General features: G+C 32.4%; 1 protein-coding gene across 1 annotated transcript in view; it reads right to left on the bottom strand.

Annotated features, from left to right (window-relative positions):
• The window catches only part of LOC111000099, a 65,877-nt gene that overhangs the window by 11,174 nt on the left and 31,329 nt on the right, over positions 1-23,374 (bottom strand). Inside the window, exons 3-10 of the mRNA XM_022269443.2 lie at positions 14,277-14,342; positions 12,763-12,899; positions 10,950-11,131; positions 10,630-10,758; positions 9,377-9,497; positions 2,710-2,988; positions 1,986-2,178; positions 95-223 (exon numbers count right to left, since the gene is read on the bottom strand). Coding sequence (XP_022125135.2) covers positions 95-223; positions 1,986-2,178; positions 2,710-2,988; positions 9,377-9,497; positions 10,630-10,758; positions 10,950-11,131; positions 12,763-12,899; positions 14,277-14,342 — 1,236 coding nt within the window. The remainder of the gene's footprint in view (positions 1-94; positions 224-1,985; positions 2,179-2,709; positions 2,989-9,376; positions 9,498-10,629; positions 10,759-10,949; positions 11,132-12,762; positions 12,900-14,276; positions 14,343-23,374) is intronic.

Below are 23,374 nucleotides of genomic sequence, written 5' to 3'. Positions count from 1 at the left end.
GAGTCTCTATGTGTGGACCCTCCTGGAGTTTACTATCTATTGTTTTTCCTAGGAAAACAGTTTTGTGAATGACAATGCGTCAATGTTAACTTACCATAATCATCATGCTCATCATCACTGCTGACCGGCTGCGAATCTTGGCCGTACCGTTGGCGTATTCTTTCTGTCCTAGGAGCAGACGCCCTAGCGAACGCTGCCAAGCTATCATCGTTCTCTGTGGCACCTATGAAACGGTATAATTATTAAATTTTAAATATGGTGGACATGCTAATTATAATACATACATATTAAATCCACAATGTTATTAATAGTATATATCATGTATGAGATCCTAACCATGCCTAAGTCAGTCGGGATCTGAGGAAAATATGAGGACTCACGATTTAACGGATATTTTGTCCTTTATATTATTTATCCCTTACATTTAGATACCTAGATTTAGATTTTCGTGATTCATGTGCACTATTAATTTTCGTTTTTCACGGATCTAGTATCAGTTTAGTTTAATTATTATTTTTTGTTCTTAATCAGTTTCTTCTTAATTAATATTACTATATGTAATATGTAATTTTGCACTTCTTGCCTACTCTATGCTCGAAAGCGATAAACGTTGCTCTCCTTTCATTTAACTAATAACCATGTTCAATTTTTATATTGTAATGTAACGAAGTGTTAATAAATAAATATATTTGCTTCCAAATATAATAAAAATGTGTGATGTATGAAATGAGGAACTGAAATGAGGCCAATCAGATTACAATTATTAAATTTATTATAGAAAGGATATACAAGTGTGAATATGTCATGAGAACTTTAAAAGAAGCAACGCTACCAGATCCATGCCTTACCGAAACCAACAAAAGACGCAAACTTATAAAAATGAATGCAAAAACTTATATTATAAAATGATAATAGAAATAAGATATCTTAACTAGAATGTTCACTTCTTCGGTGAAAACTTCTTCCTTGAAATTTATGTTGACTCTTATCGCTTCAAACATATTTAAAGTTTGTTATTTAAAATATGAGCTTCATTTGTTATAGAAAGACTAAACGTGAGATGAAATGTGTGTGTGTATGTGTAAATATATATGTATGATATATGCATATATATATATAGAATTCTTTAAATTAAGACTGAATTAACATAAATTTATGTAAGTAAGTACGCCACAAGGCATTTGGTGTAGAAAGCCAATTTGATGGGTACTGGCATATCTTAAGTTCACTCCACAATTTACACACTCATTATTTATCTTACTGTTTAATTGATTTGTTCAAACATTCATATATAATTACATATTATCTAATTAAGCAGGTCCATGCATATATCTCTTTTTTTTCTCATTATTACGATCAAATAAATATCATTGTTAAGTAACGTATAATCCTATTAATGTGAGATAAAAATGACTATAAAACCTTTCAGTTCACACAATGTTTTCATAAATTTATAAAATAAACAGCTGAAGTTTATAATTGCTTCTCGGTCGGTATGTGGAGAAAGTTAATACCAGTATTTACCACCGAACGCGAGTTATTTCCGCGAACTATGCTTTGTCAGTAATACGGCAATAATATACAGCTTCCGCGTAATATTCAAAACTAATTTACAATATTAATATTTAACTAACACAAACCTGTTTGAACATTTTATTGGCAGTTAAAGTTCTTCATATAAAAACAACGAATTGTGAATTTCATATTATTTTACTTAAATAAACTCGCCGCAATGATTCTCTGGAGTAATTTAACATCTATCAATGAGTTAAAATAAATATAATAGGTTAATTAACTATTTTATAAAGTTTATTTACATTTAACTAAACTATGTAGGTACCATTTTGTTTAATATTTTTCCCCATATAAATATCAAAATCATAAGGGTTATCATTTAAGTTTACTATAGCTTTTATGTTTTTGATTTATTTTCAAATCAAGTATTTATCAATATGTTTCTATTTATAAACAGGCAGTACATTTACCAGGTGTGCCCGCGATGACATCTGGGGCTGGTGCATCATTGATCTCGCGCAGGTCCACCTCAGTGTTTGCGGAAGCGGTAGTGCGATCTACTGGTGCCACGTAGTAGAATCCTTCGTGGTGAGCTGCATTTCCCACACACGCAGTAAGCGGGGCAAGCGTTGACAGGAATTGCCTCCGTGGTTCCGGTCGAGGCTAATACGAGAAAACAGATCTTTGTTATTAAACCAATTTTATTTGAAAAAAAATGAAATTCACCATTGCTAATGGTCAATTTGATGGACTTCTACTACTAACGTCAAATTGCTGGAGGTAATTCTACTATCACATAAATTAAATAAATCTCTAAGCCCGTATTTGGTATGTACGCTACTTATCGTAGATAAGAAAAGATCTCTCTCTCTCTCGAAGAGAGAACTCTGATGATTAAAATTGATTTTGACAGATGTTACAGCGAGCGGAAATTTTAGTGGCGTGAAATGGCATAGGGCTCACCGCTGATTTTAGCAACCTCTAGTACTTCTTAACAAAATGTCATAATTAAAAAAACAGCTTCTACCCTAAGTTAAAAACTTATTGTCGTATTATTTTGTAGCGTGGAATCTCAGTTTATTCGTTGCCAACACTAAATAAGTTGTTCAGTTTGTTAGTGAATACCACTTACTCGTCAGCCATTAATTTAAATAGTTTAATTCGAAATTTAGATCATATTTTATAAAGACCCACCTTGTGGGGTTCTTGGTGAACATCCCCCAAGTCGGGAGGTCGCTGCCGCGTGGGCGGAGCCGACAATGTCGACGAGGAAGAACTGGATGAACCGCTGCCGAATGCCTTCTCATTGCTCTTGTCGACACCGTTGAACGATTTGTCGCTGGATTTGTCACTGCTGCTTGAGAATTTGTCGACACTAGCTCCAGCTGGTGATGATCGTTGTTCCTCCGCTTCATCTTCGACATCGCAAGTAAGCATCCGTATCCTTTCAGAGAGTGACGTGCCTTCTTGCTGCTAACAAATAATAGAAATTGTCTATTTAAGATTTTATTATTTACTTTTTCACGAAAAGTACACTATCCTTACAGTAACAAAACATTACGAAAAGTCAAAAACAATATATGGGTAAGATACACAATATCATAGTATAAATATGTTGATCGTGTTAAAAAAAAAATTATAGAGCAGGGGTAAACGGGCAGGAGGCTCACGGGATGTAAAATGATACCGCCGCCCATGGACAGTCTCAATGCCAGAGGGCGCGCGAGTGCGCTGCCGGCCTTCTATATTTAATTAGCTAGATCAATTAATGCGTCTCTTAAAAATTCCAAACTCCTTTCCATATAGATCTATGATTATTTTCCTCTTTTAGTTAAAATAAAGTGTTATTTAAAAAAATATGTTTATTATAGAACATAAGATAGACTGGTATCACTTATTCCACGTCATAAAATTTGTACCTGTAGGCATAACTACTCATCGGCAAAGAAGACCGAGAGAGTGTAGGCCGAGGGAAAAAGCCGTCGTAAAAATCTCTATTGATTGATACGACAGATTTATTTGGTCTCTTGGTTCTGTAACTCATTATAGAAAAACTTCAATCAGCCCGCCAGTTACTTTGTGTTCCAATTTCCCGTAAGCTATCGTGCTTTTAAATTAAAAACTAGATCGCGTAACACCCTTTCGATTGTTTAAATAACTAGAGCAAATCTTTTTTAGAGCAGGTCGAGTTGGATTTACTCCCACGTGCTTTCCAATACACACCTCAAAGATAACATTTCAATGAGATCCAATTTTACAGCAGCAAAATCTATGTCAGTATTAAAAAGTATCATTGACTTCACGTAACCATTGCTAATATTATTGAGAATAAAATTCCTCAAAAAAGACGAATATACAACGAATATCATCAAAAACATAGAGCTTTCTTCAATCAAAAACAAAACTTAGAAATGCATGAAATGCAACTTGAATTTCTTCAAGTGCACTAACGCTAATAAATGATTTAAGTTGGCGCCTTGTAAATAGTACCGGTGACCATAGAGCATGGAATACAGCAAGAAAATGCAGCCAGCGTTACCGGCACACTTACCACAGGGAACAAACTTATAAAATTTGATTTAATCTTTTTATTAATTTTTAATTATTTTTATTATTACTATGTAGGTTCCGAAATTTGTAAATACTGTAAGTATATTTGATTGTTATGAACACATCATTTTCTAAAAATTCTAAAAATTTTACACACATTTAATGAATATTTTACTTTCATGTTGATTTCTCGTTAATGACATAAGCTTATTACTTGTAATGTTTCTTCATGTAGAAATATTTCATCTTCTTAGCTTTCTTACGTATATATTTTAGCACATTAAAATTTAAAAAAATGTTCAATTTCGGAAAAAAGTCGCAATATTTTACAGTTTATTCGTATGAAGCGAGCGGTAACGAGGGACATATCTTAACACTGAAAATGTGAAGGTAAAATATTTTCTTGGAAAAATATACAATTTTAAATGTACAAATCTTTCCGTTCAGCCCTTAGGTGAATAAAAGTTATTAGATTTTTTACTATCAACTTCACAACTTTAAAGGAACAATACGTATGTAATCTTTTTAAAAAATTTCAATTTTTTTACTGTAGATCATTACTTATTAAATTATCTAAATGAATAAAAAATGATAGGATACATATCACACGTATTAATTCACACTATAAAAGTATACAGACTAAGTCACACAATTAAATTTGAATTAATTAACTGATAGCGACCTTATAACGTAAATTTCATTAGGTACCCGATTTTATTGCAAAAAATTTTTTCCATTGATTATTTAGATTTTATAAGGCCAAGCAATGTTAGTTCTCAGAATATTTTACTTCATTATACGAGACAGTGTAAATTGCCCACAAAATTTGTACACATCTCTATTCTAGGATGATTTTAGGAATTTGAACGTACGAACTTAATCCTGTATATAAATTAAAATTGGAACGTCAAATCATAAATAATACATAAATGAAGTTTACTTATAATTTGTTCCCGACTTTTAATAATTTACGATTATTTATAAATACTTTACGACCCCTATTTAAAATGAAAGGACTAATTATAGGTAAATAGAATATAGACCATTTGACTCTAAAGGGATAATTGCTTGATTAGAATCGTTTGTCGAAGCTGACGGAACTACAGTCCTCCGCAAAGTGGCGCATTTATACATGCTATCATCGACGACGCCCCAGTAAAGAACTAACTTTATTAGGTAAGGTTGTTAAAACTTTTTGCATGAGATTTTACTCATTAAATAACTTTAGTTAGGGATAAAGTATCTAGTACTTGAAACTTAATTAGTTAAAAAATTTAATCAACAAAAAAAATTGTGTTTTTTTACTCAATATTTCTTTTGTGCATGTCAGCCATGATTGCTAGGTCATAGCGTAAGATTTAGAGTTAACAAACTTTGACTATCGAGTGTCAGAATCCTCGTCACGACCTATGTGCTGTTTTCAATAATATTTGTCCACATGGTGATATAATGATTATTATGTTTGCATATTAATTTCAAACCGAATAATCTATTGCTGCGGTTCAAACGCACAGCCAGGGTTGGTTTTGTTATCATACTACACTGCTCAGTGCTCAATTGACGTAATTCAAAACTACAAACGAAAAAAATTCAAGTAAAAGAAATTACTGATGTGATGCAGTCTCTCTCATGGTGGACCGTAACATGGACGTTCACACTGCGAAGCTTCATAACTGCCGCAACGCCTACTCCAACTCCTACTAAATCCAATTTTTTATAAAACAATGCGTATTCAAAGTGTTACTAGAGTGAAATATGTGATACAATTTCAATATTAAATGTCGTATTCCCAGTTGTGATGTAATTATATAGGTATTTTTCTTGATATAGTAGTTCATAAATGACAGAACCGACTGTTTTATTTGTAGCGACTTTTCTGTATAAGAAAGTTATTAATATTTTAATATTTACATTAACACGTTGGTAATATATTTATACTATATGCAATAGTATTAACTTTCTACTACCCTATCCTTTAGAAGACCTCGTTTGTAATTTTAAAGTTGAGATTAAGAGTGTAGTATCTCTCGTGGTGGACCGTAAGATAAAGACATGGACGTTCACACTACGAGGCTTGATAACTGCTGCAATGCCTACCTTTTCGGAATAAGTGTATTCTTTAAGAAACCCAAGCTATTTCCGGGTAGCGGTGCGCAAAAATGTCTCAAAATAAATCTAGTTTTTTTTTCTTATACAAGGAGAGAATTTCATGAAGCTGTTTAATTTTCTTACAAAAAATCCAGACTGATTGTTGATTCGCCTCGTAACTATGGATAAAACATGGCTTAATCATTGTGACAAAGAAACGAAAAAACAGTCCTTGAAGAGACCGTCTTCTGAAACGTGGAATCAATTTAAGGGAATGCCATCCCCTAGTACGACCATGGGCTGTTTTTTTGAGATAGCCAAGAGTTGGTAATCATCGATTACCTTCATCATACAGCCACTAATCACTATTCTAGAGTTGCCATTTAAGAAGCTGATTTCAAATTGATGGAACATTCTCGACGCTCACCCTACCTAACTCCTATTACCACGGTGCAGTAGCGTTACCCCGATATTAAGGGATCAGCAAGAATTTTTTACAATTGTAATTTTAGCTTTAGAAAAAGATATAGAAAGTGTACATAATTGAACACTACAATATTTTTACTGAATACCAATTAATGGAATAAAATGATAGACCATTTTAAAGAGCCACAACCCGTGTAAAATATTATATCAGAAGCCCTGAGGTGCGAAACGGGTAGTATAAGCGGATTCCCTCCATCTCTTACACCAACATTTAATTGTATTTATTCGGAAAAGTACACAGTAATCCTGTTCCAATAAAATTTGCAATAAGCAAAGTAATGTCGTATTGAAATTAATGTTTATTTATATTTTGTCGTCCTTTGAGGATTATTTTTCAGGAAATATTACTTGTCCATAGTGCGTTGTTATACGCATTCATACGGAAAATTAAAATTAATCAGTAAGGTTTAGTATAATTTGAAAATGACGTTCGGATTAATTAATAAAGAGCAAAATTAAATTTTGTACAAAGCGGCCGATTTTCGATAAATTTATTAAAATTTTCATCATTTCATTTCATGAAATTATATGAAATATTTTAATTAAAAGAGAAATATTTTATTATGATCAATGAAAAGGTATATTTTAATAAAACCGGGCTTTGGAATTTTAATTTTAAGTATCCATAGCTTACTGGTGACGTTCATTTTCTTTAATATAGAAGAATTAATCATTTTTTTTCGGCTGAGAAGTAAGTGATAGCCGCCCATGGACACTTATATTTCCAGAATGCTCGAAAGTGCGTTGCCGGCTCTTGGTAAGAGTTGGTACGCTCTTTGCTCGAAGGACCCTAAGTCGAATTGGTTTACTTAGGGTTGGTCTCACTTGTGGAACGACGGGCGTAGATCACTTCGACGATGACGACGGATGGTATACAATGATTTTATATTAAACATCACTTTAATAGCAGAGTTTTCGTATTTTCATTGGATATCTTAATATAGGTATATATTTCTTGTGTGCGTGTGTATGTGACTGAACTCCTCCTAAACGACTGGACCGATTTAGACGAAATTTTTTGTGTGTGTTCAAGGGGATCTGGCAATGGTTTAGATTCACAATTTTGTCCGCTGGACAATGTTTTTTTTAATTAATTTTCAATTTATTAGTTGTTGTTGATTTTGGAATGTTTGACATTGGATCCGACAGACGGCGCGGCGCTACCATCGCAGTGTCAAATTTTAAATAATATTCGAATTTTAATTTTAGTCTGTCCCGAAATTTAAAAAAAGTTTTGTTATCATTGTGTTATATCGTGTGTGACCATGTGCTGGATCGTTAGATATTGTCATAACATTTGAATAATAATTTTCATCAAAATGGCTTATTAAAAATTGAAATTTTGAAATTAAAGACGTGTAGACAGGACAACGTCTGTCGGATCCGCTAGTATCTATGTATTTCTCCGCTGTCTTGAACAGGTTTAAGTATTAGACGATGGAATATCGCAACGTGTTTCTTGTCTAAAATGTTAACAGTAGTAACTTAATGTTACTATTCGAAGAAAAAATATTAGTATTAAAACGCCATCGCATGCCAGTCCCACGTTATTGCAGATTAATAAAATATGATTTTGCTTACTAAAGTTAACAGCGGATTTATGTCAATCAAATGTCAGATACATGAAACGAGATAGTTATAAATTATGTGAACTGAAAGCTTTTGTATTCCAAGCATATAATTAAAATGTATAAAACTCTGTAATAATTTGTTTATGTGATGGAGAACTTTTTTATATTACTTAAGTATAAGCTATTGATGGACAGGACACTTGCTTAGAGGCCAGAGAGCAAAATGGTCGAAAAAAATAACTCAATCGACACCTCGCTACAATACCAAGCGAAGGAGAGGAAGACCATGTGCGCGGTGGGCTGATGACTTTATAAAAGCTACCAGTTCTCTGTGGCAAATTCTTATCAGGGATAGGGAACACTGGAAACAGCTGGAGCAGGCCTTTGTGCCAAAAAGGCAAGCTGTACAAGAGGACAGCTGTGCAACAAAACCTTAAAGAACTTCATTCATTCATTCATTCACTTCATTTTTCTCTTGTATGCGTTCATAAAGTAAAACATCGTTCATTTTATCAATACTAGCAACGGAGACAATATTGCAGCGATCTGTGTTTCAAAAAGATTACACAAAAAAATACTGTATTTCCAAACAAATATTGGTTCAAAAATTCGCCATTCAACTCGTGTATGTAGAAATACAGTCCAAAAATTTTATTCAATTCCACTATGAAGATTCAAAGCGAGCCGTGTTTTTCGTTAATTTAATTTTCACAAATGTCTCGTCACACGCATTTTATTTAGACTATTTTGAATTTTTAAAGTAAAATCGATGCTAAAAACTGTTACAAAACACAGCTGTTAATAATTTTAATGCGCTTTTTGTAAAAATATTACGGACCGCGAATATCATTTCAGAAATTAGAAGTAATAAAATATTAGGTTTGTTTTAATTATATATAATATATGTATACTAACCGTCTTAGTATTATATTATGTTCGTTATGTTATCATTAGTGTCGTTAGTGAGTTAGTTATCAGTAAAATATAAATTGTACTCAAATTTTGTTCTAATTAATTATAACTTAAACAAAACTAGCCATAAAGGCATGTTCAGACAGTTCCATCGCAATATCTGAGTAATTAACGAAAAAAAATCATATTTGTTTTTAAAATATGCAATACAAATTAATCAAATTTTATGATGCTGGCATACAGCTCCAATTTACCTTTGGCTGTTGTTTTTTCCTCGTTTCAGTCCTAAGAAGGGAACACCTGATTGCATTTCTTTCCGCCACGCGGCGTACAGCGGCATCTTCCGCCTTCGGTCTTACACCAGCGTCCCAAGCTCTGTTAAGAAATGCAGATACTCTTATAAAGAAAAATAATTAAGACAATCTTCATTATTTAAGTCTCTAATGCTATCAATACGATTCACATACGTTAAATAGCAGCGCAATTGCAGCCAAGTTTTGTGTGAAATATGAAATTTAGTATTCACTTGAAATATGAAAAAATGCTATATTCATAAAAATAAATTGAATTGGCCGTCTAAGCATAACATACATAAACGTATAAACGTAATTGCTAAATCGTTAATATAAATAATTTAATGTTCTATTTATATTATATACTTTCACTTTAAATAAAAACACGTAGTATTTTGTATTAGTGAGAAATAAAGCTTTGATAACAAGTCAATAATTGTTTTCTCTCCAATATTACCAATCAGACAAATATTACTATCGTCATATTTGACAAATTTCCCGCGCATCGATTTTCGGAAATACCAGAGTCTGGACTAACATCTTATTTTTCAAAGAAATGTTCCCGTTTGTTCGTCCCGTCCACAACATATAAATTTTGGCATTGCGTACATATTATATTAATAACAATCTTCTGTAAATATTAGCAATTCAAATTTATAACATTTTCACATAACTTGTTTCTCTTACCATACTGGCATTTATTTATTATTTAAATTTGTGTTCAAATTGTTAAATAATATAAAACAAATAATCGAGAGCGCATTTAATGGTATTGTATGTAAATCAAAACAAATTAACGTTGCGATCATAAATAATTACTTCATTTGGCCAATTTACACGATTAAAAATAACAAAGGTTTTTAATAATTCATGCTGAATTTTTAAATTTACTGTATCCTACAATAGTTTACATAACAAAGAGAAAGCATATATTTTTAATTGTTACAAATAAAAAAAAAGAGTCGTTAAACCACTTTTAATGTGGAGCACCGCACTTAAAAAAATGCCCACATTCACCAATAAAATGTATTTACAGATGTTTAGTCTCATGTTGAAATTGAAAACTGTCCAGCCAAAAATATTTGCCATCTCTGACATGTCAAAAAATGATAGCTGTCAGAATTCTATGGAATAACAAATCTGAGTATAGTCATTGGATAATATAAAAATCCAAACCAAAATAATTTAAATTTACTAATGATGAACGAACTAACCGTAACGTTTCTGATGTGATTGGCTGTGTTTCTATAGCGGGTGGTGGAGGTCGATTACTGGTAAACAGTTGTTGTACCGCCGAATTTGCCTTCGACGCATTTGCTGTTAGTATAAGCGGAGTATCCAACCTGAAAACCTTCTATTTCAGTACTGTGTAAATATAACGAAACGATATTTTATAACTGATGGCGCTGTCGAATAATGACAATCACAAACTTGGCTTCAAAATAATGTTTTAATGTTCATAAAGTTTTTAGGAATACTATAATGATCTCCAAACAATAAAAGCAGGTATTTAATACATAAAAAAATCACTAACCTATGCGTAGAGGGGATTTCCCTTTGTGTAGACTCATCCGAGTTCTGTGTTTGCTGACCCGTAGTTGCGTTTTTATTTTTCTCCTCATCCTCCGCTTCTTTTGCTCGTTCAACGAATCGTACCGATCTGGGTGTGACAGACCCGTCTTCGTCACTGGCTGTTGTTGACCGCTGATCATCGTTCTATTAAAAGAAATCTCTTTAAGTAAGACCCTATAGACTATTGTTTGTCAATGAAAAGCTGTTATGTATAAGTTCCGTGGTTGTGTGGGAGATTTGTAATTTTATCGTAAAGCGATGCCATATGTACCAAGTTCTAAAAGCAAGTAGCAATGTAAATGTATAGGTAACATTAATTTGCCTAACGTTTTTAATGTTTATAACTTGACCTTTTAGCTGACATCTACTTAAGTTATTGATATAATTTTGGGAGGCTTGAGTGTCATTAAGGTTTTTATGATTTTAGGTCTAAATTCCCACAAAGCAAGCCTTCAACACTTTCTGACCTTTTTCTATCCCATTTTAAGCATACTTAATTGTTTTTAAAACAAGTAAAGAAACTGTATTTAAAATGATTGTTTGCTTTTATTTGTAGAATTCCAAAGATATTGGGCATTTACTGTATCTCTCTATTAAGTTGAATAAAGGTCTAGAATAGTGATTCCCAAAGTGGTCTATATCGACTCCTAAGAGTCTATGACAACCTGCAAGAGGTCTACGTCAGCGAAAAAAAATTTAGAGGTTCATGAAATATAAATGGGGGTCCACGATAGTGGATCTCAACACATACACTGATAGTACCTATTTACTTACATCATACTATCTTATAATATCAAAATATATACATTATTTATAAAAGTACCTAAGAAGTATAAAAAATATTATATATGTTTATAAAATTGTAATAAAGTTGTAGGATGTTGGTATTCGCTTTGTGGTCGCAATATATTTTGAACTTGTAAAAACGAAAAAAAAATCCATTCAATTAAGAAAATGTATCAATTAACATGTGTTTTTACTTTAAGTTAACACTAAATTTCACTACAGTTATAAATTTACAATATCAGGTAAGTAGGGTCTACCCAACACGGAAAAACATGGAATGGGGTCTTGAAAATCTATAACAAAATAGACCACGATCGCAGCTTTGTAGCATTAAGTTATTCTCGGAGTCGTAAACAGTTCTATTGAAACGATGTTAACGATATTTAAGACACTAGGATCACTACTTTGATCTTTGATTTTATTTATTCGCTTATTTATAAGTGTTACTACTAACAAGTTACGTTTAGTGAACGTTATACATTTTACTTTTTAGTAATTTTTTTTTCTATTTTGTAACTAATAGTTAATAATTATTTGTTACAAAATAGGTATTAAATTGTTTGTTCCCAGCGTTAAACCATCGCAAGATAATGGCCATTTTGTGAACTTTTTTTTTAAATTTATGGTCGTGTTATATTTTGTTGTAATATAATTCTAGTCAGTTTAGAGTTGGATAAAGACCTAAATAATAGTTAATAGATGACATTAAACGACTGGCGTAGGTACTTTCTTGGGTTACATACTCGGTATAATGTCTGTTACATGTAAATCCGAGTGGACGATACTCTTCCAATATACTCGAAAAACGAAAAAATATATGGCAGCATAGCTTCATTTTTAATTTATACCCATATTTAAAACTTTTTACGTCACATATCAGTAGTTTAAAACAAAAGGCGTCAAAAATGGCAATGATTACGCGATTCAACACATTTTAATATTATTCATTCGAAACGTCTTGACCCTATTGAATAAAATCAAATCATTACCTGTTCACTGCCCTCCCTATCCATGTCCAAGGATTTCCAGAGCCTGCCGCCCTTCAAAATTCCCGCGCGTCGTTGTCGTAGCGGTGAACTCTCTAACGACACTCGTCCTTCAGTATCAGCCGTATCACTTTCTTCGCCTAAAATATTGCCTCTGATTATTCAATGTGAATGAGGTGGGTGATGTCCGATGTCGTCCCAGGTTTTTAAGGCAATCGATGCCAAATAAAACGCCCGACTCCGAGCTGACTTAACATATCATTGCGCTAAGAACAGTTACAGTTAATATAAACTTTATAAACGGTACAGAATAATGTTCAGGTACAGACAGGAAGCTCACATTTAACATTTTCTCGAACGGTGAAGGAAAACATCGTGAGGAAACCGACATATCTTAGACCCAAAAAGTCGGCGTGTGTCAGGCGCTGGAGACTGATTACCTACTTGCCTATTAGATTTAAAAATGATCATGAAACAGATTCAGAAATCTGAGGCCAAGACCTAAAGAGGTTGTAGCGCCACTTTTTATTTATTTATTATTATTTAGCTTGCATCCAATGATAAAAAATAGGTGTCATAGTATGAAGGAGCTTAAGCATTACGCTTTGAAGTACTTAACTCAATTAGTCACCAACTTGTCTTGAAGTATATAAGCTTTCCGTAAATGTTGAATAGCAGCTAATTAAATTAAGGATTTTTTTTATTTAATAGAAAAATTGGTTTTTAAAATTACATAATTTATTTAATGTGGGAGAGAAATAATATAGTTAAATTGAATAAGATTAATAGTAAAAAGAAATTAATGGATTTAAAAATAATATATAAGATATACCGAAATCCCTATCGTTTGGACACATGAAATGAGAACAAAGTATAGTAGGGCATAAATTATAACCGACTGGTCCTAATAGGCAGAGAGGCAATGGAAGAAAGGTCTGGTTGGTAGGATGACATAAGAAGGACTATACATCTAAACTGACATACCATAAAAATGGTTTAAAGTAGCGAGAAATATATCAAAATGGCGAAATTTGTATGAGCTTTTTGCCAGCGGGCAAACTGTTAGTTGTGATTATAATATAAACAAATCGCGAGCCCTCTGGCATCGAGAGTGTCCATGGGCGGCGGTATCACTTAACATCAGGTGAGCCTCCTGCCCGTTTGTCCCCTGTTCTATAAAAAAATACATATATTATTTTTATTTATATCATAATTTATATTTACTGACATAACATATGTATATATCGAAACTCTTCTCAATTAATGAGCGTGACATTTGATAACCAAACCTAGCACCTCCGGGCTATATATATATATATATATATATATATATATATATATGTCGTGTGCGTTAATCGAAGCTAAGAAGTAGTTCCTAGGTAACATCGGGTCAATTTCAAAGTTGTTCGCGTTCAGATCGTAGCTACGCTGAGTGATACACAATATTGTTCTCTTAATATATTTTTCAGTAGCTGCATTCACAAACTAGAACAATGTTAAAAAATATATGTACTCACTCGTTAGAGGCGCCGTTTGCACCTCGGGCTGAATCTCATCTATGCATATAATATCTGGAGCGCATTCTGAAACAACAGCTCTATGTCATACATGAAGTTTCCAAATAAATTAAGCTTACGGGTAATCTATATTTCACCCGAATAAATTCGGCAAACAGTCAGACAACTATTTGTTATATATATACAATTAACTTATGAGATAGTTTTATATGAAATGATTTTAGAATCATTTGTGACGTTTAGACGACATCGATTATTATTGGTTAGGTCGGACAGATATGCCGGTCACAATATTTGTCTTCGACGTATGTGCAAGGACTTGAGAAATGCACTTATACGTATAACGTTAAATATTTGGATAATGTAATCTATATACTATACGTTCGTCGTACCACGATAAGCGTTATTAAGGCATGCTTAGATAGAAAAAGCAAGCCCGATCCCGCGAGATTTCGTGCCAATTTTCGAGATCAATCCCAAGCATAATATAACGAGATCTCTTAGGATTAACGAGATTAAGTGGCAATAGTATCAGAAAAGTTGACTTCTTCGATGAACAATCGTATCTTTGAACGTTGAATTGATGAAAACGCCGCTTTGTTAAATTTGAAATTCCTTCTGCTTAGAAAATCTTTCTATCATTCGTAAAAAAACAATTATATCGTCAGATTCCCTTATAAACGCATCCACTGCTTGTGATGATTCAACACCGCGACAGAAAACATTCATGTTAGTAAAAAATAAACTCTGTGAGCACCTCAAAGTGCTTCACATGTTTCTGCGAGATTAGATAGAATGCGTCGCTCATATAAAAGACATGAATCTATATGAGTATGGGGGAGCGAGGGTTTATGCAGTTTGCTTATAATTGTTTACTTACGCTGTGCCAGTGTCGTCAATCATGTCTGAGAGGGCATTTCATCTGACTGACGTAAGGTGCTGTTTAAAAGTCAAACAGACAGACAGAAGTTTCGATAATCTTTACTCCTTAAGAAGTTTTTCCATAATCTCTACTAAGATTTCTTATAAAAGTAATTCTGCAAATTTCGAATTATCAGCGAATTATCAGCCTTCAGCTAACTTCAGTTTGTGTGAACCTATTCAGAGAAGGAAGTTTATTTTTCCCGAAAATTTAACTAGTGTACTATAATTGAAATATTAATTATAAGAAAAATCTTTGGCCTTCAACATCGAAAAGAGTATACGAGATGAATAGGCTTAAAAAAGGAACAAAGCAATATCAAATTTCAATTTTGCTCTTGAATTAGCTGAAGAGCGATTTCCTGGAATTAGTCCGATATTCCTCTAATATCGAGTCTGATCCGCTGAGCATACTTCTAACGGTGATCTGATGTTATTCTTTATTATATTTGTGCTCTAGGTGTTTTATGAAACGGAAATTTGCTACTTTATTTCCAAGAATATGGTACAACACTATTATGGTGTTACAATCTAAAGTTCGCATATTCTCCATGCATAATGCATAATGGCGTGCAAACTTGGCTTATAAGGTAGAATAGAAGTTACAATTATATTATGAGTCATATCATTATAGTCAATTCTTATATTATTACGTCATCAAATTAATATTATTTATAATGCTTCACGAAAAACAATCGTTATTAGAATAATATGTTCTTTCCAGAAATAGTACATTAAGACCAAGTTTAAAAATTCTAGTATGATAGATAATAATTTTTTTTTTGGTAAATTATCATAAACTTTGATTAGTATGTTCAGCTAGTAGGCATAATTTATTTAAACAGTAATTGATGATACGACAGTGGATAACTCAAAAGTAGTGATCATCCGATCATTTTATACATGTGAAATTATCATATTTTAAAATCAATATGCATGAATATTTTATTGAGAAATTTATAGTAAGAATTTCACGATAGTTCAACGAAATGCGAAAGTTGCAATTGTGAACTTTATTTTCCAGTACACCGAATACATTCGCAGTTATTGAAAACTTTTAAAACTAGAAATATGTTAGATTTAAAGAAAATTACAAATGTAATAATAATAACTGTTATCCGTAGAATATTTTAACACAGCTCCTTTATTTATCATATGGTTAACCTAGTCTTGCCGTAAATACTGAAACAAAGAAAAATACATTTTTTCTATTGCAAATAACATTTATTACTTTTACAGTGAGTTAGTTTAATACATAAATAAAAACAATTTATAATATAAAAAGCTTATTCGAAGTGGTCTCCATTGGCTGCGATACAGTCCTTGAAACGTTGAGGCCAGTTATCAATAGAAGCACTCACGCTTTCCATGGGAAAATTCTTCACTACCGGATTGTTTTAAGGCCTCCAAATTGTCATGCTCCGTTTAGAGCAAGCCGTACACTCTAAACCTGACCATAATTCATAATCGTCATAGAAGTCTTCAGCTCTCATGAAGTCCAAAACGTTCATTTCCAACCAAGACGTCGTAGAGCGAGCTTTAAAACCCGGCGCCGAGTCTTGTTGGTAGGACCATTCTTTGTTATTAAAAATCGTGTTATTAAGGGGCTTCACTACCTTCTCAAGAATGGTATCTTGATACACTTGTGCCGAAGTTTTGATACCTTTTTCATAAAAGTAAGGCTCAGTCTCTCCTTCATAGCCAATACCCCACCAAACCATCACTGAAGTCGGATAGTGCCCACGTTGCACACTATCGTCTAATAAGGAAGCTTCCTTTAGAGCTTTGAGCATAAATACGGTATTTATTTGATAAAATGTTGCTCGATTGTAAAAATTTTCTCATCCGATTTCTTTCGAATCCGCTTCAGTAGTTTTTTCGATTTTATCACCCTATCCTTTTTTAAATTATCAGTTAAGAAAGTTAACAGTACGTCTCTTATTTTAAAAATACCCGACATGGTTCTAGATGCTATATTCATATAGCATAGCCCGAGATAAAATCTTTTGCTTTCGAACAGGATTTCTTCGAATTCTTTCCCATACTGCTTTGATCTTTTTCGTACGAACACTACGTGGACGGCCAGATCTTTTTCTCAAGCAAAGGAGGTCTCATTGTACCTATTATTTCGTTTATTATAGAACATAAGATAACATATAATATTATACCTGTTATATAACATAACAGGTATAACTTATTTAATTTGATATGGTAACTTTAATAGCCCGGTACACGAATATATTACTAATACCAAGCGTATGAAGAGTTTAAAAAAATGCATTTGGCTCTTACCTACTTTGTGTAATGCAATCAATATTATTCAAGTTATTGGCCCCAAAATGAGAAATCACAATGAACAATCGTATAAAAATGACAGATTCCAAATTCAAATGTAATATTCGGTTTATTTTTAATTGTAGCAGTATTTATGGGAAGACAAAGTATAATTTATATATGTAAAATGAAAGAATGTAACACTTTACTAGTATGATTGGCCAGATATAGTCCAATCGCACTTCCGCGATCCATCGTTAATTTTGATGAATCATAATAAAACGAAACAAGTATTTTCATTATTACAACACAGAGTATACAAACATTTATTTATTTTATTTATTTATTTATTGTGTAAATAATCTTATTAGTAGAAGTTTGTATGGTGGAAACATAAACTGGACACAGTTTTTCTGTCCACCAGGACGTCGAAAATATTTAGTTAATATAATTAACTTAATAAAGTGACATAATATCCAACAAAACACCTTTACCCTCAAAAATTGCACAAACAACGCACTAAAACAATCGAAACACCGCCGCTTCATACATAGCCGATGCAAGAAACCTGTTCTTGACGAGAATTCTCAATCGACTACAGGATGTGTTCTAATATTCAAATATGAATTAAATGACGAAGTCTGATTTTGTTATGCGTAATTTATAATTGTTTGGTTCATGTAATAATTTTTTAATTTAAATTTAATATTGTTTCTAGTTATATTAGTAAATAGTGTAGCTGGTAGCGAGTTTATTAAATTTGGAATAATATAGTCTAATGTTTGATGTTTTTGACATAGATAGAAAAAACATTTTTCATAAAAGGGTGAAAACGCAACCCATGGACAACCATATTAGTGGGTGCGGTGACGGTGAAGTACAGTCGAATTTTGAATAGTTGGAGGTTATATTTCTCAGGAAAGACCCCCACCGGGAATCAGTTCCACAATTCGCTCGTTGGCTAAAGAAAATACAAAAAATCAACCCAATCCTCATTAGTCAAGGCAATAGCGAAACATGTAGACTCTATGTAGAAGCTTTCGTCTGTGAGACAACGCATCAGTTAGACAAGTACTTCTATTACAATCGTATACCAGTTAACCAGAGGGCTTTGACTTCTTGCGATAATTTTTTATAGAGGCATAAAGATTTTTGGATACGAAATAACATCATTATTTTTTCATTTATACAAAACAAGAAAATATAAATAAATACGACTCAAAAATGCAATTGTTCTCTTTATATAATAGAAGATAAATAACCCTATTAAAAAAATGTACCTCCATCCCACGAGGGAATTTTAATATCAGTATTATTATAGTTAGTTTAGTAGTTAGTAGTATATAAAATATTTTTAAAATATATTATTTACTAAGAAAAATATATAGGTAGGTAGGTATAACAATTTCAATTATCATACTCTTTAGCATGACAACCACTGGTAATTCGCTGGCGGAATATGAATAATAAATAAATTCAGTATGTTCGTTGAGAGTTGACTAATTACCATTAAATACGAATAAAAATATTGAACTAAATTCACGACAAATAGTCATTAATAAGTAGATTAAAGTATTGTTTCTAAAGGTAATAAATTCATTATCAAAGTTTCCTTTTTATTGTAATGTCCAATCTACAATATCCATTAAAATGTTTACTAATGAAAGATAAACAAAGCAACAGCATATTGTTCAGATGAGTCGCCATTACCCTTCGATGGCCCAAGGGAATTTAATCTCCGTAAAAGAGCTTTGGTCACGTTATCCATTTGAAATCAATAGTGCTACAGAAAAGTGTAGGACTTTTACGTAGACTTTCACATCGTAGCATGCCTGTAGAACTTTAAAATAATCATACCATTGACAAATGTACATAGATAATATACTAAATAGCAAGAAGTTAATAAAAGTAATGTAGATATATTTAAATACTTAATTAATTTCATATTATTTGTTTGATTGGATCATTAAATCTATCACGCTAGTGGACTTAAGAACTTTTCAAATAATTTTTATCACTTTGTTTATTATATACAAAAAACACAATCCTATCCTCATAGATGAGCATTTAATAACAAGAATACAACACAAGATAAGAAATTAAACGAATAACAAACTAAAGAATTACATTATAAAATAAAACATTGATGGTACTTAATACTTTATATCGCTCAAATTAAATTACAATATCAAAAATAGCAAATTGTCAATCTTAAATGCTACGGAATCTAGGACGCACTGTTTAATTGACATTTTTTGTGAATAAATATATACAAAAAGGATCTTTTAATCTTTAGACCCAATTGTGTTCCGAGGTGGATTGGAATTTGCATATTGTCTTTCCAGTTGCTGAGCTGATAAAAGGCCATATGGTGTACTTATTCGGCAAGGCTTCATTAGTCGAGTACTCACAAACATTGATTGAACTGACTTTTTTACCTGGGGTATCCAATTATTTGAAAACGCGGGGTCTGCTTTTGATCTATCCTAAAGAAACTGGAGAAATACTTTAATTAAATTTACAATTGTATGTATTTTCTATAATGCAGACCACAGACAGCCTCCGCAATCCTCCACAATGTACGCTTGCATAATATCTTTTAGTGCAATTGAAAGAAGATTATTTATTTCTTAGTTTTTAAAAGTAGTTATATATCTTACCATGTATATGTTTTTATTAACAAAGTCACAAACATTGTCTTTTTGAACAAATACGGAAACTTAATCTAGAAGTAATAATAAGTAATTTGGCACTTAAACAAATATAAGAATGATTAAGTACCTGGTAATTATGTATCTATAGTAACATATTTGTATGTATTTGCATTAGATAAAACTAATAATATTATATAATTCAGGTCACCATCAATCTAGGGCAGTCTAGTTAAGTAATTAATTAAAACCTACTTTGCCTTTTTATTGTAGTTTTTTTCAATTCGTAGTACGGCCTGATATTTTGTAGACAGTACTAGTACGAAATGATTTGTTTTTCTTTTTTCACTAGAATTTAGAATTTATAGTGAAAGCAATTTATATTAGCCACGTATTTACGTTTATATGCGTATTCGATGGCTCTTCAGGTCTAATGAGCATGGTTTTACTGGAATTCTAAATGAATGCACATTGTACACATTAGTACTTTATATCGAATAAAGATTATGTTGAAGACGATTTTAATTCAAAATTACGAGATGTTTCAATGTGTTTATTTTTTATATTCATTTATCGAAATTTGCCTTATTTTATTATGTTTTGTTCTAATAATAATACGAGATCACTCTATCTTAAATATTTATCATCTTTAACTGCAGGTAACCTTTATTTACGGCCAGATTTATCTAGGCATCCATATGCGATAATTAATAGAAACAAATTAGCTTCAATTTGATATAGCACGGAACAACGGCACCCGGTTTTTTTAAAATCTTTAAGTAAATTGTCGTCATGTAGAGGATACTTTATTTAAATAACAAGATTAAATTTAAATTCCGTATATTATTTTTTCAACTAGCTGTACGAAAAATCAATGTCAAAATATGCAATATCCACCACATAAACGAGCAGCAACGAGTTGTCGGTAACAGAGAGTTAACTCGGCCACCCCGACTTTGTGGCGTCAATCAGTTGCCTTGCATCGGATCAATGAGTTTAAATACAAAACCTCCATTCATTACAGAACAATGTGCGATAAATGTACGTGTATATTTGTTTACAATCTATAAATTACAGCCACGTATTTTTATGAATTATTTTTTTTCATGAAATGTTATTTGCCGATTTGATCACAGTAGCTTATTACTTTTGGGACTACTTGAATTTACTTTCTTTCATAGTTGAGTGGGTGTGTTTGACACAAATATCCGATTTCAATATCTTCGGAGGTATCACAAAACAAATCTAGTGTAAGTTTCTTAATTAATGGCCATATTTGAATGGCCTTCGCACCACTGGTCAAAAAAGCACAAATGTTATAAAATACGCGTTAGTATCCACTAATAAGTAATGTATAAAGTACGACCGCATGTCTAAACAATTCAAGAAATTCTCAGTTCATAATTGAATTATTCTGAATATCCTAGTACTAACGTATATCTTAATATTTTCATGGAAATAACGTAACGTATCTCGGTTCAGGTATTGCATTATTCATGATTCAACGTATGCTACTTAGCTTTAAATAGTACTCATCAGTTTCAGCTTATCATTTCAAGATGGTTTCGGTCACACGAACATTTCTGATGCTTATTTTAGCTCATCTTAATATATATATTTCTTGTGTGCGTGTGTATGTGACTGAACTCCTCCTAAACGACTGGACCGATTTAGACGAAATTTTTTGTGTGTGTTCAAGGGGATCTGGGAATGGTTTAGATTCACAATTTTGTCCGCTGGACAATGTTTTTTTAATTAATTTTCAATTTATTAGTTGTTGTTGATTTTGGAATGTTTTACATTGGATCCGACAGACGGCGCTACCATCGCAGTGTCAAATTTTAAATAATATTCGAATTTTAATTTTAGTCTGTCCCGAAATTTAAAAAAAGTTTTGTTATCATTGTGTTATATCGTGTGTGAGTGACCATGTGCTGGATCGTTAGATATTGTCATAACATTTGAATAATAATTTTCATCAAAATGGCTTATTAAAATTTGAAATTTTGAAATTAAAGACGTGTAGACAGGACAACGTCTGTCGGATCCGCTAGTATTAAATAAAATAAATAAATTGCGCTGCAACCTGTTTGGGTATAAGTCTAGGATTTCTGTATATGTTTTCTTTTTTTTTTTTTATAGAACAGTGGGCAAACGGGCAGGAGGCTCTTGTTAAGTGATACTCCGCCCATGGACACTCTCGATGCCAGAGATGTTTTATGATCATTAGTTAATCTATTAGGCAAGTAGGTGATCAAACTTCTGCCCCTGACGCACGCCCTCGACTTTTCGGGTCTAAGGCAAGCCGATTTCCACACGATGTTTTCCTTCACAGTTCGAGCAAATGTTAAATGAAATGTGCACATAGAAAGAAAGTCCATTGGTGCTCATCCGGGGATCGAACCTACGACCTCAGGGATGAGAGTCACACGCTGAAGCCACTAGGCCAACACTGCTCACCTTATTAATTAATAATTAATAATAGCCTTTTTTATCGGACATATCGGCGTATTCTATTTTTATTTTTCGTAGATTGATTCTTTCTTCCAATTCTGCTTGTCCGCTTGCCAGGTGGCAAAGGCCTCCTCCAATCTACTCCATTCTGGCCTTTCTAAGGCCACTCTACCCCATGTTGTTCCTTAACCTGGGTAGAGTTTGTTTACTGTTTTCTTTATAATGTTGTTTTTTATTTATTTTTAGAGGGTTTCGGTCTAATTCCCCACGGGGACCAGCCGGGTTGGGGCTTTTGTTGTTGTTTTCTCTGTTATCTTCTATATTATCTCTATCTCTCTGTTATCGTAAGTTATATATATCTTAATCTTAATCTCGTCTTACCGGTTTCTGCTAATTCCTATAATTTATATTGCTCAGATGGTTTTTCAGTCAAAGATGAGGATCTTGCCCTCATATACTCAAATGCGTTCGTTTTGTGCAGTTTAGGAGGAGCAATGATCGAGCCACCGAAGTGTATGTTGTCACCTTATTAATCTTGTTAAAATTCGTGTATATATCTTACCCTTCGTGTAAGCTACAAAGTAGTTGATTTTTGGGCAATAGATGTGCCGGATTACTAATTTATTGCTACGCATTTGATTTTTGAAAGCAAAACTTAGGCTTGAGATTTACACGATAACGGAATTATTAAATAATATAGGTAACTAAAAATTAAATTCCTCGTAATACTGGATCCTGAAAATGCATTTCACCAAACAAACAGGTATGTAATCATTGCGATCTTTCATTCAATTATCT

This window comes from Pieris rapae, chromosome Z (genome assembly GCF_905147795.1).
Source record: "Pieris rapae chromosome Z, ilPieRapa1.1, whole genome shotgun sequence".
In the NCBI taxonomy this organism is placed as follows: Eukaryota; Metazoa; Arthropoda; class Insecta; order Lepidoptera; family Pieridae; genus Pieris; species Pieris rapae.
This window is presented reverse-complemented; position numbering and strand designations above follow the sequence as displayed.